General features: G+C 43.3%; 1 protein-coding gene across 4 annotated transcripts in view; it reads right to left on the bottom strand.

Moving 5' to 3' along the window:
- il1rapl1a (interleukin 1 receptor accessory protein-like 1a) overlaps positions 1 to 17,746 on the bottom strand; it is a 146,645-nt gene that overhangs the window by 67,735 nt on the left and 61,164 nt on the right. For 3 of the 4 annotated variants that reach the window (XM_029459414.1, XM_029459415.1, XM_029459416.1), the window contains 3 exons: positions 17,086 to 17,371; positions 11,404 to 11,590; positions 9,935 to 10,088 (listed from right to left, as the gene is read on the bottom strand). In XM_029459414.1, coding sequence (XP_029315274.1) covers positions 9,935 to 10,088; positions 11,404 to 11,590; positions 17,086 to 17,371 — 627 coding nt within the window. Of the gene's footprint in view, positions 1 to 9,934; positions 10,089 to 11,403; positions 11,591 to 11,769; positions 11,867 to 17,085; positions 17,372 to 17,746 lie in introns of those variants that run through there. The other variant, XM_029459417.1, reaches the window with a different exon arrangement.

Here is a 17,746-nt window from a genome sequence, read left to right as displayed (position 1 = left end):
TTTCTTATTCTTGTCTAATTAAAAAGGGAAGCCTTTTTCCCCTGAAAGGCTCCCAGAGTTTTATGGAGGGGTGCAGAAGGTCGCTGGGAATCCATCAGATGTGATGCAGTTAATCAGCATAAAGCCTGCTCCAGTGCACTGCTAAACAACAACTGCAGGAATGGACCCAGCCCTCACACTGCGCCACAATGGGACTCAAAGCCACACTGGCATAGAAGAAATGTAAAATTAAAATACAATATCGTCTAGAATCTTCACTACAATACCTGGTAGCTTCGCTGTTCCTTCAAAAATGGGTAGTTACTGGAAAGGGGATTTAAAAATAACTACAGAGACAGCTGGTGAGAGAGAGAGAGAAAGAGAGAGAGAGAGAGAGATAGAGAGAGAGAGAGAGAGAGAGAGAGAGAGAGAGAGAGAGAGAGAGAGAGAGAGAGAGAGAGAGAGAGAGAGAGAGAGAGAAAGGTCTGTGGGAGAGAATACAAAGAAGATGAGAAGGACAGAGCCCTCGCCCACGGTAATTATCTGACTCTCCTTTTGTCTTTTTGAGCGACAACAAAAGAAGTTTGGAGAGAGGAGGGGAGACAGGAGACAGGTGGAGGAGAAGAGAATGAAGGAGACAAGAGCCAAAAGACAGTAGAGGAGAGGAGAGGGGGGAGGAGAGGAGAGGGGGGAGGAGGAGAGGAGAGGAGAGGAGAGGGGGGAGGAGGAGAGGAGAGGAGGACATTTTTAATGACACTCCTGAAACTCACATCATTCTGTAGCAAACTGTCAGGTCAGTAATAATGGCTGACTCAACCTCCTCCAGCAATGCAACATTTTCCTTTCTCCTTCTTCCACACACCTGCTGTGCAGTGTCATTAAGGTACACTAGGTATCCGATCTTCAGCTAGACACAGCGAGGAACAGAGGTGCTCATGGAACCGAGAACAGATGAGTCACGAGAGACATGTCTTATTTTTGATCATCGGACGACCTTGACAGGTCAAGTGTGGAGACTTTACACCTGCATGTGTGTCCAAAGTGGCAACTGGTTTAGGGAATAACAGGTGGAACAGAAACTGGGCCGGCATGCATGAATGCATGGATGGATGTGTACATACACACACACACACACACACACACACACACACACACACACACACACACACACACACACACACACACACACACACACACATATATGCACATACAGCAGATGTACACTTGAACTAAAACAAACATATGCATGCATATATATATATATATATATATATATATATATATATATATATATATATATATATATATATATATATATATGCAAGCCTGGGCAAAAGCAGAGGCACAGACAACACACTGTATTCACACATACACACACAGGGAAAGCAAACTGTAGATGCTGACACTGTCTTCCTGGACAGCCTCTCTGTGCAGGGATGCCCGAGGAGGAGAGAAAGAGCGAGCAAGAGAAGCAGCAATGCTGCTGTAAAGACATCATTTCCATTATGTACCAGGGAACGTGGTGGCAACACAAAATGGTAATGACAGTTAAGGCGTTTAGTCACGGACTCACTGGAAGGAACAGAAGAAAAAAAAGATAGCCCTCATTTTGACATAACCGACATTCTCTAAGGCACTAATGTTTGGTCCAACATAACTATGATGTAGAAGGACCTACGCACTGAATACCTCAAGAGAATGAGAATACACTTATGTGTGCACAAACATGCATTTACAGGACAACTGTGCTTCTACACACATGTTGTGTTCTACATCAGGCAGTCTTAAAGAGATGTCTCCACCCTGAGGCTGAGAGGCTTTGACTGCACACAATATGTATGATTTAGAATATTGAGTGGAAAGGAAAGGGCGAGGGTTACATCAACCTTATCTTAAGGTCACGTGGCTGCAGCACGTGTGTCCTGGTTGAGCATATACTTCAGCGTGAACAGAAGTACATCATACTTATACATACAGGCAGCATGAAGTACATACTAATTAGGTATGTAGCAGACAGTACGTTATGCGATTTCAAAAACAGCCACTGTAACCATTCATTTCAACACTTCAGGGCTTGCTGGATATTGTGTCCATTGTTGCTCTGTGGCTGAGATCAAATGTGTGACACTGTCATTTTTTCTGTCACCATCCCCTGTGGTTGTTAATGGTCACCTTCTTATCTTTTAATTGGGCGGAGGGTTTTCTGGAGTGCTCTTTTCTTAAGGACACTGTATAATGAGAGGGTTATTTAGGGGCCCCAATTGACCTTCAGTCTTTGTGTATCCTATCATGAAAACCATACTGCAGATGGCACTGTTCGGATTATACGAGAGCAAACTTTATTCTGTTGAGGCAGCAACTGCACACCCAGAGTTAGGATGCTCGCTGACTGTTGGAGGAGAGAACGAGTAGAGAAAAGGAGAGGCAACTGTCTGCAGAGACAGGAGAGTCGGGATCTAAGGGGACAATTACCGTTGGACTGCTGGCAAGGAACACGGGGATTGCAGGGGAGATGTAAGAAACAAAGGCCTTAACATGATCAGTGTCAACATGGCTAACATAGTATGGTAACTTCATTAGTGAACACAATGAAAAGGGAGGAGGACATGCGGAGAATGAGAGGGAAAACCACTAATGTAAGTACAAGTTGTTACATCGTGAGCAACAAGCTGACTCGCACTAACTTCCCTGCTGGTTGTTCAAATTAAACCACACACTGAGGCCATTAGTGACTGTAGGAGCAGCTCTAATCTTGCTTTGAAAAGATGCAATATTAAACCAAACATCACGTGTGTCCTGATCACAAAACAGAGGCAAATGCACAGCTTTACAGTGGCTTGCTTGAACATGCATGTTAAGGTCATTTATTGCATATGGAGAGGGAGAGAGAGACACTTAGAGAGTGGAAGCCTAGACGTGTCCTCTCCAGAGAAGAGGATTAAAAGCAAAATGCTTGCACGCTAACATATGTGATTTACACCAGGAGGAGAATACATGACAACCAAGCTTTGTTTTTCTATTCTACTGTATGTCCTGCTTGCACCAGTAAGCAGTGGGCTTACTACACCCGCAGTGTTTCCGCAGGCTTATAAGGGCAGCACACTTGAAAATGTTGTTGAAAAGGAGGCCAGGTAATATTTGGTAGTCTAGATTCCCGGAGAGTTTCATGCATTTTAAGCAGCAAAATGCTTTGATGCTCATGAAAGATGCAGAGAGGCTCAGATTCTGGTTTTCCACATCGATCAGTTCCCTCGCTCTCATCAACATTATCTCGAAACTCACTTTTGTAACGATCTATTGTGTAATATAGAAAAACATGCATTTTGAAACGCTTCAATACAAAGTCATTTTGTTCATTATTGGATCAAATAAAGCGATATTTAAAATAAATACTGGGGAGACATTATGCTCAAGATCCAAATAATTATTTCATCGTTTAAATTAAAATTCAATCTCACACTGTCAGGGTTTTTGGACTGCAGTTCCTCTTTGGACCATGTGGGGTCGCCACCGTTCATTTCTGTGTGTCATGTGCTTGTCTTTATTGTTTCATTGGTTGCACCTGTTCCTTGTTTGCTAGCCTTTATAAGCTGCCTGTTTTCTTCTGTTCATTGCTGAGTCTTGAATTGTTGCCGGAGGCCAAGTTTGTGAGTTTTTGAGCCGTCTCTTGAAGTGTCTGTTTTTGTGTCTCGAGTTCCTGAGTTAACTGCATTTTTACTCTTTAGTTCTTGAGATCCTTTTGCTGCCTGCTTTTCGGATATCCTCTGTTGATCCTGTTTTTGCCCAGACTTTACCTGTTAGTTGTCTGGATGTATTTTGAGTTTTGTCCTGCCACCTGTTCTAAAAGTAAAGACTTTTCTGACTCACTCAAAGCCTGTGTCTGTCTCTGCACCTGAGCCTATCACCCCAACAGACCCTGTCACACACAACAAAATAATTCTAAAAAGTGCTAAATCCTTTGAATGACATGTGGGAGTTCCTGTGATCTGTTGCGTTTTAAGAAAGAAGCATATTCACATTCTCATATCTATATGTTAAATATGAAGCTGGAGCCAGGAGACGGTTAGCATAGCTTCAAACAGACTGGAAACAGGAGGAAACGGCTAGCTCGGCTCTGTCCATCTACCTACCAGCAGCTCTGAAGCTCAACACTTAACACGGCACTGCACTGTGATTCAGGTTTGTTTAGTCTGTACAAAAAAACCAAAGTGAAAAACTTGAGCGGCTTTATCTTTCAGCACCGGAGGTTGTAGCTTGAGACAGACCAGTAAAAAGAACAAAGCAGCGATCTGAATGGGATAGAAAGCATCATTTTACTTTGATGTGCTGATGTGAGAAAACACAGCAGCAATAACAACTTTTATGCTTTTCCCTTGGACAGTGGTAGCAAGGAACAGATCTGCCTTTGCATCCAACACTAGAATTTATCTTTTTGTTTTCTGTTTAGCGGCAGGATGTTTCCTGACATGCAGAGATTGATATCCTGCACGCAGCCGAAGCAGTTTAAAGAGCTCATGATAGCAGGGGATAGTGAAATGTAGAGTTATCCTTATAGCTCTGATAAGTCAAGTAGTAAAGATCCTCATCCCATCTGTATACTGTAGCAGGTTTGTACTTAAAGGAGACATTTCATTGGCTTCTAAAATGTAAGAATAAAACATTTTTTTTTTACCAGCACAGAAAAAACTTTTTCATATTTAACCTACACTTTAAAAAGGCTTCAATAGACTGGTACCAGCCCTTTACGCTTAGATAATGATAACAACCAGAGACTGAGGGGGTGTGTGCGTGGGTGGGGGTAGGTCAGGCAAGATTAATTGTGGGGGATGTAAATTTAATTTGTCACACACAGATTGATGTCAATTTTAATTGAATTAAAACAATGTGAACCCTGGCCTGCCTAGAATCTAGGACAGCTGGTGAATAGTGATGAAGTGAGTTGGAGAATACTTGAGAGAAGGGGGAGGGGGTAGGGGGAGACAGAGAAGGAGAGAGAGAGAGATTAGTAAATGACGAGAGTGATGGTTGACCTTAAACTAATGAGCCATGTTGCTCCACCCTACACTGGTAATAACTGAGCACTTCATGGAGGAACTTAGCTGCTCAGTCTGAGCGTTAAACGTGCGTGGACTTACTCGTCCCGTAGATAATACAAACCAGGGTTTCTACTGCCCAGCTCACACATATAAAGTGGTCTTACAGTGTGTGCAGGGGCCCCTGACTGACTGATGCACGTGTATGTCTGTGTACACAGGTGCATGCATATGTAGGTGGAGGTGGGGAAAAGTCAACTGCTGGAGTAACACTTATCTCAGGTGTGATTTTCTCATCTTCTCCCCAAGGACATGTAGCTGAGGCTGAGTGTTGAGCGTGACCACGTCAGGCTGGCACACAGCAGCGATGTATCGACGCAAGAGTCGAGCACACGGACTTGAGAGACGGAGAAGAGCGAACCCATCTCATTCTGTCACCCCCACATCTCTTATCTCACCCCACTTGTTCCTCTTCTCCCAGCTTTCTAGGATAATATCAGTACTAATCGCTGCCTCTCCATCCATCTCTCCACCTTCCGCCTGATAGATGGGGAAGGAGAACAGACTGGAGTAGTTGTGGATGCCACAGTGCTTTTCCCTTTAGTCTCTGCTGACTGCTTCTGCTTCTTTCCTTTCCTGCAGTTCCAACATCCGCTGAGCTGAGATCACGCCAAGCCGGCCGGGTAAAAAGTCAAGCTATCGGCACGATAAATAAATGACTCGCAAAGACACACGCACAAAGTCCTGCTCACAAGCGCGCACACACCACCGGCAGTAACATTTTATAAGGTTGCGAAGTGTTCATGGTTCTGAAGGTGACCCTAGTACAGCCGAAGTGTAAGGAACCTTTTACTGCGATGAGACCATGTCCCTCCCCACACCTCAGCTCCTCATTACACACACACACACACGCTTTCTCTAAGACGCACGGACACACACACACTCAACATAGGGCATGCATGTTGTCCTATCTTAAACGTGAGATCTCGCCCAGAGAGATAAGGGCAATCGGGTTAATGTGTAAAACCTGATGGATGAATCCTAAATGTGACGGTGCCCTGCTGAAGACGTGTAATCCAGCCACAGCACATTCAAATACAGCGAGCAGGGACACCACACGTAAACAAGCAAATCACCCGAAACGGTCACATATTTTATTTCCACACATACGTATTTATTCACTGTACACAAAGTGAGTTCCCCTCCCACAGTGGACACACTACAAGATGCATCGTAAGGTAGATGATTCCTCTCCTCCCCTCGATATCCTTCTTGCCCTCTGAACCTCCGATTCACTGTGCCAAATGGTACATTTACATTGGTCATAACCTCAATCACTATGCTCCCAGGCTACGCTGAATGCGCATGCAGACATTTGTACAGTGAATGGATGCAGACTGAGGTATAATGGGAGCAATAGATAGAGACCCACGCCCGAGGCATCCATCAAACCAAACGACTCCATTACAGTAAGTCCGACAGAGGCAAACGGTAATGTGCACTGTGATAAACACTAGGATAACAGTCTGTTTATGGTCCTGGACACACTGTTTCTGCTGGGAAACACTAGCAAGGAATACAGATAAGATACAAGAGCAGCACGCTCTCTCATCTTTTTCATTCTTCTATCTCTTCTCCTCTCCACTTGCTCTCTTTATCCTTTTCCGCTCTTTCCATATAATATTTTGAGTCCTACAGAACGCAGAGGGAGCTGCATACATCAGCTGAACAGGGCTTTTATCTGGTGTTGTACTATTGTAGCATTACCATCACAGTGCTGGAATGAGGCCTAAGAGAACCATAAACATTGAATAGAAATGATTCGGATGTACTATTAAAAAAAACCCCCGACGTATCGCAAGCAGACACTCGTGGGTATGCATATATAACCTTAAGAAGACAAACACACAAACAGGAGTACATGGAGCGGCCCGTACTGTACACGCGCGCGTATCAATTAATCATAGCTGGGTCGTTTCGGCCGAGGCGTTGCTTCTCGTGTCTCTGAGAATAGAAAGGGGCAAACACAAGAGTAGACTTATCTGACCACGCTCTGTATTCCTCAGAGAAACCGGGGGAACAGCGAACCCGCTGCGGCTATGAATCAATTATAAGAGTACACACAAATGCACTCTCTTTACAGATGGGAGGTTGAGGTGAAGGTCTATGGAGGGTAGAGTGAAAACAAAATCTTTCCATCTGTTGATAATGGTGCTTTTTTCATTCTCAATACACATGTCCACATTCTCAGAATTTAACATTTAAATGAACCCTGACATAAAGTGGAGAGAAGATAAAATGAGGCAAGGGGTCGCTGTTTCTTTTACATTTCTATTAACCGGAGGAGCATCAGTGTTTGATTAAGGGGCTTTGGATCAGCCTGATCTAGGTGAGCCTATGTTTATGCCCGTAGTTAACCTCCATTACAAGACTGACCTCAGTTCAGATAGCAGTTCCTCTTTTGCTTCCAGTGGAGGCCTGTTAGATAATGCTTCAGAACAGTAGACACACACACACACACACAATTTGCAGCAAGACAGGGTCAAAGCAAAGGCCAGTGTCTATTGCGTTACTTTTAAGATCAGTTAAACTTAATGACCTCCTTCATCCTCTCGGCCTATCATATAAACTACAACATTAGCGCTCGGAGCGCAGGCACAGTTTGGCCTTTTATGCTTGCCGTCCAGGCAATGTCGATTTTAACAGGATGTGATAAAATGTGGATAATCTCACGCCCACTTGAGGGGATGATGGTGTAGGTTTATTAAAGGAAATGAGCCTATGGTTAGAGTGAGCTAATCTAATTCTAGGATACTACAGCTTTATAGAGGAGGTACCCCAGTGGTAAGGTAATAAGGCAAAACGCTTTGATAATGTAGAGCGAGCCATATTTCTACAGCCGAAGCGGCGTAGTTGATGAAAAATAATTGGTGACTAAGACAGGCACTTATTGTGATGCTGGATATAGCCATTGGACGCTTTCAGCTAGTAGCATATTATGTAATAAATATAGGACCCTGGGTCACACTTGAGCATTGTCTTCATTCTGGAAATGTGTTTTATTTAAATTACCGCAGGAAGAGAAACTATTGTGGGATCCTCAAACCAACCTGCTGCATCAAAGCTGCAGAGCATCACACCCTGGCTTTCAAATAAAATGACTTTCGCTATTTGGATGCCTTATTGACATTTCATCACGGGAAACCTGCATCAAGGTACCTCAGACAGAGTGTGGGTGTCTCTAAGGGACTCTTGTATTATACTGAATAAATGTGCATGCAAGCGTTTCACAGAGGCACGCAAGAAACTATGGTTGAACAATGGGAAATAGGTGAGTGATAGTAAAAACAAATACTTCTCATGTTCTTTACTTTTAACTCCCTCTGACTCACTGTTGTTCACAGGGCTGATTTAACCCTAAAGTTGCTGCTGCCAGTTATATATTTTCTATTGTTCAGGTTTATTAGATTGTAATCATGCAGGACTCATATGTGGAAAGAAAATGTCTTCCGCCTCACCGGTGTTTCTTTCTCTTTCTTCCCACCTCTCTATGCATCTTTCTCTCCCCGTCCCCTGCTCTCTCCTTCCTCTCTGTATCATTAATGTGAACTGTGTATATTTATAACCCAATAAAGTTTTTATGACCAAAGTCATTATAAGAATATTGAGGTCATGCTGACAGGTTAACATGTCACAATGGATAAAGCCAAAGCACATACAGCATATATATTATATAGCCAGACACACAAACTGCACAGCACACGATCGCCTACATTAAATAACAAATAACCACAAAAAAACCTACATGGATAACGAGGGAAATGTGTTTTTATTCTTCTGTGAATTGGGCAAACTGACCCTTTAAATTGTACAGGACCCAAACGTCTGGTTGCTCCTCACACTGAATATAGTATTTACGTGTATGTTTCCCATGCGGGTCCTGAGGAATATCTGATTTAGGTATTTAGGTACAGTTGTATTGGTTTAGATATGAAACCACACATATAACTACACAACATGATGCAACGACTGTGAGCTTTCCCCGAAAATGTAGTCTTCATACCCGTTCTTCATATTGTTGATTGCCATGTAATTACCACAAATTGGAGGTCAAGCAAAGCTCCGGCATCGCTGAGCACACCCACACATTTGAGGCTCTAATTTGTATGCTGTGATGCCACAGGGCACAGAATAATAGGTAGCATCAAATGGACGTACACGCTAGAATACAATGGGTGGGAATAGCTAGACTGGTTTGAGAGGAAAGAGTGAGGAGAAGAGATTTGACCTTTTCATCAACTCTAATCAGAGCGATTGACCTGGCAGTGCTCAGAGCACCCGATCGCCACGTCTCCCCCTGGACTACACTCGACCCGAGAGAGAGAACGAATGAATGCACTCATTTGCTTGTGCTCACCTTGTATCTGTGCAAGGCAGAGCGAGAGAGAGAGAGAGAAAGGGAGAGAGAGAGAGAGAGAGAGAGAGAGATAGAGAGAGAGAGATGGATGGAAACAGAGAGCAGAGTAAGAGAATTGTAAATCTCCTGACCTTGGTCCTGGCTCTTTAGCTCTCGGTGTGAAGGGGTTTAGCCTCTAGCCTTAAATATTTCAACACTGCTTGGTTGGCTAGAAAGTGCTGAGTTAGAAGAAGGGATAGAGCCCAGACCACAGCATTCAACCTCCCCCAGCAATTAACACAGCAGCAGGACATCGCTGCAGTGCTCAGTGATGTGTGTGTCTGTGTGTGTGTGTGTTTGTTACCATCCATCCCTTTGCTTCAAGTGTCTGTGACTGTTAGAACTGCTACATTATTGATTCTCCCAACGCCATCAGTGGACTATAGTTTGTAAAATAGACACCCCGAGCCCTTTCACACACACTTTTATCTTTATGGTTTTTTTTTTACTTCTCCTGGAGACTTACCAGTGACGGTCAGTTCAGTCGTCCTCCTGACCACAAAGTCGCCAAACTGGACTTCACAGGTGTAATTCCCAATGTCGTCTTCCTTTACCTCCTGGATGGACAGAATGTCTCTCTTCTGGATGATGCTGGCACGCCACTGCTTTGGACGGCACTCCTGTACATTGGAGAAGGACAAGCAGGTCAAACTTAAAACTTCAACACAAAGCACTGGGGAGGTGGAATACAAAATGACTGGCAGCTGGGAAGATACTTTTGTAGTGCACATGGTCAGGAATTAAATATTCTGGCCATGCCCGACATTATGAAATTTAAGACCGTCCCTGTGCTTCGTAATGAATTAGATCCATGAGACTTCAAGTAGACCGAGCTGCACACAAAAGCTTTTGAACGTCACTGAGCGTTAGGAAAGTGGATGAAGTAGGGTTGCATAAAAACTCCATACAGTAAAACAATAAAGTTCAGCCATTATCCTCTTTATCTGATCAAGATTTATTGCACTGAACTAAATATTCTCCATTCTGTAGCCACAGAGGACACAGGATGTTATTTACACTAGTCTCTGCTGGCAAAATAAGTGTGTTTGTGCTGCGTCCGTGAGCATGTGTGAATATATATGTGTGTGTGTGTGTGTGTGTGTGCAGGCACAATAAGTGTCATCATGACACGCTCCTCTCTGCAGCCCCTCGATGCTGTGGCAGGGACAACGATGGCTCTGCGGATTCTACTCTGCCATTGCTCCCGGCAACCTTCGAATTCAATCACTGTGGCTCTGCAGTGGTCCAAATAACTCTGGGTTCCAGCACTCCCAGTCATTACCCAGCGCGTAATTGAATCCTGGAAAAACCTAGAGGTCGAGCCCGGCCAGCTAAACTACCGCTGATCTGCCTGTGATTAGTCTGGCCTGAGCCCTTCACCGGGATGCACTCTGTTGTGTCCGCAGGCCGTGCCTGACCTGGGAAAGGCAAGTACCCAGGTGAGAGAAGGAGAGCTGCACGCTGAATAAAGATCACAGACTAAGAACATTTGGAGGACATCCACTCATTCCGCAGGGCAGAGAGTAACATCGCACAATTTTCCTCCTCGTGCAAGTTGTGTTGTTCATTATGAAAGTCATCTCTGTGGCTGCCCTCTGCAAAGTCCTTGTTCTCTTCAGACGACTCTCTCGTGTAATTCATCGCGACCATTTTCCTCCGCACGTAATTTGCCCGAGTGATCCGGAACGACGTTTCCGACAAAGCTTTTAAACATAAACAGTCAAGAAATTAGATGAAAACAAACCAATGAATCATTTAGGATTATTTCTTGGTTGCGTAATCACAAACACAGCTGCCTTCCTTAATACGTTCTCCGAGCGCATTACAAATAACAGTAAGCAAGACACGCACACAAAACCAATTATTGAACATTTAGGCAACTATACAAACGCTACACACATCACACGCACATGCTCAGTCAGAGAGCTAGCCCACCTTGAACCAGGTGATGTCCGGCTCTTTGCCAGCTTCAACGTAGTCGTCGATGTCGGGGCAGAGGATGTCTTTAGTCTTGCTGAGCTCAGCCTTCTCGGTCCGTCTCATGTTGGAGTTGTAGCACATGTTTGTGTCGTTCTCCGCCACGGTCAGAGACATGGACACCTTCATGCAGTATGTGGAGTTCCTGTGTGCAGAGAACAGAAATACAAGGCGTTTAAAATTAATCTTTACTTGTCTGATAGCAGCAAGAGCATCTTCATCATATGTCATACTGCGATGTTACATTATCGAAAAATAAGACAAGCATTGATCGTATTACACGCTCTCAAACAAGTGAAATGTTATGATTACTCCCTTGGATACCCTTTAAGTTATTTTTATCCTTCTCCATCGCTCCTCTGGCTCCCTCCTCCCTCCCCTGTGTTTGTGGGGTTAGCAATAACGACGTGTTCAGCAGCTTTACAGAGTAAATGAGTCACACTCAGGACCACTATTGGATTTATGGGGGAATCAGCCGGGGCCTGGGAATGCTAATCAGAGAAGAGACAAACGCTGAGAGAGCCTCACACGACATGAAGGAAGGAGAAAGCTGCTTGGTCATCACAAGGAGTTAGTTCCCCCGCTGCACACCCCCCCCCCACCCCACCCCCCTTGGTCTCCCAGCAACCATCAACATCCTCATTCAAATCGACATTCACCTCTGATGCACACAAGCTGGCAGAGGTGAAGGATGCCTCTCCCTCTCCCTCTCTTACCGTGTTGTTATTGTCGTTATATTCATCATAACCGCAGGGATTTGCTCACTTTCAGCCACAAGAGCATTAGTGAAGTCGGCCACATTTTTATTCATAGCAAGCTTTTTCTAGACGTACACAGACACTCTAAATAAAACCCCGAACATGCACAGTAAGTCAAACATTAAAAAGCAGTTTGAGTGATTGGTGCAGTTTGGGAAAAGAGTTTCAGTCACCCCAGGTCCAGTAACGGGTCCCGAATGAAGGGGAAACGAAGTAGATGCAGAGAAACGGAGGCTGCAGAAAGGAGCGTGGCGGTGGAGAAGGTGGGTGGTTAGAAAAGTCTTTGTGAGTTTTAATTAAACTCCGTTGTGGAACAGGAAGCCAGTAGAGGTGCTTTAGGACGGGGGTAATGTGGTCAAGGGAGTGGGAGTGAGAGAGCAGGCGAGCAGAAAAGTTCTGGATGTCCTGGAGTTTATTAAAGACTTTGGACAAAAGAACATGAAGAATCCTATTGCACTAGTGGAGTCTGGAGGTAATGAAAGTATGTATCAGAGTTTCAGCAACAGAAACGGAGAGGGAGGGGGCACCGGGCATTCCCTTAGCTCTGAGAATGGAGTATGGAGGACAAGCACTGCCAAAATTAAAACAATTATTTGATAAATTAATTAATATACCATTTAAAGTACCAAAATGTAATATTAGAAATAAATATAGGCATGAATTACTTAATAAAATGTGACATAATTCGAAATGACTCTTTTAATTTGCTTCTATATTTATTTACCTTTGTATTAATTCCCTGATTTATTTACTTTTCATATTTATTCACCCAGACTTTTGCATTATTATCATAAATGTCTCAATGCATTATTTTTTATTAAGTTTGGGTGAAAAATGCAAAAATAAATAAATACACTTAAAAAATGTTTTAATGGCAAAGTTAAATTAAAGTAAATAAATAGGGGAATTAATAAAAAGGTAAATTAATAAAGAAGCAAATAAAATGTATCAAATAATTAATACCTACATTTATTTTTATAATATTTTTGGTTCTCAATTTGAAATTCAGAGGGATCGCCTCACTGTAAACTAAAGTAGCTGCAACATTAAAGCTTTCATTAAATTTAAGTAAGCAGCCTGGTCCAAACCATAAAAAAAAACAGCCCCAGACTAAAATCCACATACTTTAATAATGTCTGTCTGTGTTGCTGTCCTGCAGCCTGGCTGTGATCTGACACGGTCAGTCACTCGGTCGGTCGAACAGGGGGGGCTGTGCGTGCAGCCATATGGGCTTTCATTTCATTTCATTACATTACATTTACGGCTTGCCAGATGCTCCCATTCACTGTAAATGACAGGGTTTCATATGATCTACTCAGGTTATGGAAGCAATAAGGGAGTCACCTCTCTCGTATATACACCTCTGACCCCCTGGGACCATAAAATACACACACACACATACACATACACACACGCTTTGAAGACAAATGTGGCTATATGCAGTCGTGGAAGACTGATCTGTTATAGGGATGAGAGAAGCAGGAGGAGAATATATATTTGGAATATAAAAAAAAAAGATACTGTAGAAAATTACTAAAAGGGCATCTGGAAAATGCTGTAGGAAGCAAAAGCAAGATGCAAGATATTGCAAGAGAGCAATGCCCTCTTGGTGCTGAAATCTAACATTATCGACTCAATGCCTCCTATCTGGAGGGAATAGAGTGGGAAGATGCGATGCTGTAGGCTCACAGAGTACACTTAGACAATATATTTGTCTACAGAACAAATCCAAACATGCAAACACGCGCACCCTAACACGTGTGGACACATACATGCACGTGTGGACAAATTCACACACCGACAAAGCAATCCCCCGCTGCTTGTTGATATAACGGGCGGATGATCAAAAATGACCTCTCACAATCGTGCACCTGAGCCATTAAAGTCCCCAGGGAGCCAATAGAAGACATCACTACATGTTAAATATTCACAGCAGGCGCCCTGTGGCATAGTGGGAAGGTGTCAGTGGAGGTGCTTGATTGATGGACAGCCGGGGGTCGATGCACAGTCCTGTGGTGTCTTTCACGTCTGTCACATTCTATTTGAGTGTAGCTGCTTTGGATATTAGTCTGCGGCTCACGTTGGCTAATTCTCCACACATTATTATGCCACATGTTGGATAATGTAATCATGGGGAAGGGAAACACATGTGGTCGCACGTTCTCCAGAACACAAGACGCATTACTAGAAGTATTATACAATAAGCCGTGAGGTGAAACGTACGGGGACTGTGGCTGCACGAGAGGCAGAGCGAGGAAGAAGGGGGAGACAGATTGATGGATCTGCATCGATGTTACAAGTCTTATGTGAGATGACATGCAGAGGAAAAGAGAGGCAGAGAAAGAGCAAAGGGGTGAAAGAGAGGGAGAGCAGAAGACAGCGAGAAGAGATTGCTATGTAAATGAAGTCACCTTCACATGAAAAACTGGCGATTAGACTTATATTTCCAGACAGAGAAGGACAAAGATAACTACCCACACATATTTATGCAGCATTGAAAGACACAGACTTCGGCGTGCCTCCATATCTCCGTCTGAGGAAAACATCTGGAGGGCTTCAGTGAAAAGCTGAACTTAACACAGGGGGATTTACCTATATTTATAGACAGTACACAACACGCCCAAAGCTACGGGGAACTATCCTGCCATATATACAGTGCAGTCAGAAGGTATTAGGGCAGTGACACATCTTTTGTTGTGTTGGCTTTTCTACTCAGGCACACTGGATTAGAAATGAAACAATGACTGTGGCTTTAAAGTGCTGACTATCAGCTTTAATTTGAGGGTGCTTACATCAAGATCAGATTGAATTGTGATACAATAAAATCATTGCAGCGTAGCGTGCGGATATCATCGCTTCCAAATAGCTCATTGTCGTCCCGACCGCCACATTTCTGCTACGCGCTCTCCACGCATCTCACTAATACTGAGTACAGGAAACACAAGCACCTCGGTGTGACCAGTCACAGTCCTTAGTGGTCAAAAAATCTATACGTATCACATATAGCCCTGGGATACAGACGTTACCAAGGCAGTGCACATAAACTCCTTCAGGACGTCTGATCATTTGAGAAAAATGTTCTTTACTGTGGGAAAAAGATGGAGGGCCAATTCTTTTCTAAATGAGGTGATATTTAGTTATCATGTTTTTAGAATCTGTTAAGTCTTAGTTGCCACTGTTACATTTTCTAAGCGGAGGTCATTGAAGCCACTAAGGTCTCAAGGCTAATTTACATCAAAATAACATTTGTGAAATATAACACCTAATGTGCACGCTCACTCTGACATGCTATAGAGCACCAGTGGCACATAATGTGCTTTTAATTGCATGTAATAATGGTGAGATTGTTTTACAACCGCATAACTCATTAAGCTTTTGAATTATACACAGCGAGCTGCCACTTTATTAGCTGCGTAATAGGTACATTGAGAACTAAATCAATCAGTCCTGCAATAAAGCCTTCCTTTACATAGATTACTGCATATATCCAATGTTCAATGATTATTTGTCAGAGAGGCGTTGATTCAACTATATGGTTAGGTGATATTTGTACATACGTAATTTCAATTACGTTGTTCTAATGTAAGGTGTAATTCAGATGTCTGAGTCTAGGATAGATGAAGGTCTACTGTACGTACTGTATGACGTGAAGAAACGACAAAGGCATCTCTTTGCCTGCAGGGAGTTTCAGGGGAGAGAGTTTAGGTCATACGTGCTAAAACGTGCGACTCAAAAGCTTACTCTCTAACAAAAAGACAATTGATTTCAGCTCGGAGGCAAATCTCTGGTAATGTTCTGATTAAGGTATCTGAGAAGTTTGAAATCCCCCCCCTAGCTCAACTTGAGCACTGAGAAACACAGTGCTGGCGGCACTTTTTACTTTTTTTTTTTTTAGAGCTCGACGGAGTTGAAGTACGCTGTGGAACCGAGCCTTGTTAGAAGAAATTGTCATAAATCAAAGACAATATTAATTTACATTGAGACGACACTGTTTGTGCCAGATTAGTCCTACAGAGTGCAGTAATGAATTGCTGTATCGGCAGGAGTATCACTGCACGCAAACACACTTCCCCGGTCACACTCAATGTATCCTGCAAGCCTCTCTGGGTCTTTAAGAGGCCTTTAACTTGGTTTATTAAAAACTCTCGGAAATGAAGAGCTGCAATGAGCCGTTTATTGAGGGATGTTCTCCACTGTAAAGGTTAATAAGTTACTGCTACATAATTATGCATCTTGTATTAGGAAGAGTCTCTCTGTAATGGACCACTTAAGAGTGGGTATGTGTGGGTGTTTGTGTTTGTATTCAGTTATCTCTTTGTCTCTATCTCTCCACTCGCCACTTTCAAAGGGCTTATAGTTCACTACATCAGATCAGCTCATTTTATTTAAGTCAACACACCAGTTGCTCGTTTCAGGAACAAGAATTACTCAAAGAAAGATCATCGTGTAGTCGATGCAACTTACTTTAAGAACATTATCGAATTCTCTATGTCTCATTCAACGACACAAAGGTTTTGCCTGCTTAAAGTTCAACATTTTGGGAGATGACGCTTATTTGCTTTCTTTACAAAGAGTTAGGTGAAAAGACTAAAGACTACACGCTGGAGCTGGCGGGCAACTAGCTTAGCTTAGCATAAATAATAAAAGTAGGGGTAAGGCACGTAACGTTGCTTTAAACCACAAATTGTCTCTTTTACATTTCAGTTTGTCTACGGATTAAACTGTTTCCAGTTTTTATGCTAAGCTAGGCTAATACAGCTCAATACAAAGACATGTGAGTGCCTAATTTGTTTAAACTACAGCAAAACAAGACTAGACAACTTGTACAACTGAACATTTAAATGTATCATCCCCAGAATTATCTGTTTTCCCTCCATCGTACCGTAACACACAGGAGTACAGGCCCACGTCCTGGAGGTCTGCGGGTCTGAACCAGATGGCATCCTCTTCCTTGCTCATGCGCACGCCGTCGAAAGAGATGGGCTCTTCAAAGTCGCTGTGGCCCAGGCCAGAGCTGCGGTACCACATGAGGCTGAGGCCCACACTCTGTGCCTGGCTGTAGTTGGCCCGGATGTAACCATAGAACAGAGCGCACTTCAGCCGCACCGGCTCCCCCTGCAGCACCCGGTACTTCAGGTAGTCCACTGACCAATCTGTACAGCCGTCCACTGCAGAGAAACACAAGGAAAAATATGAGCACATACAGAATTATTTGCAAAACAATATAGAGATAAAAAGCATCTTCAGGTTACTTAATAAGAACATTTGAGTGGGATGAGGATTACCAGGTCATAAACCACCCACCATAATCCTTTTCTTATCTCACTTTAATATTAGTAATGGGACACTAAGATGTACAGTATGTTAGTACACATTTTGTCACGGATAATAAAAACCTTTTGCGTGAATTTCTTTTTTGGATTGCATCTTTACCGCGCACTGCCTCTTCTCACCTCCCCTGCCATTTTGACTGAGCTCACACATTCTGGGCATGTGTGGCACCTTGGCCTCTGTTCAGACACTATCCTGCAATATCCAAACAC

This window comes from Cottoperca gobio, chromosome 21, assembly GCF_900634415.1.
Source record: "Cottoperca gobio chromosome 21, fCotGob3.1, whole genome shotgun sequence".
NCBI classification, from domain to species: domain Eukaryota; kingdom Metazoa; phylum Chordata; class Actinopteri; order Perciformes; family Bovichtidae; genus Cottoperca; species Cottoperca gobio.
Note: the sequence above shows the minus strand (reverse complement) of the source record. Positions and strands in the feature narration are given on the sequence as shown.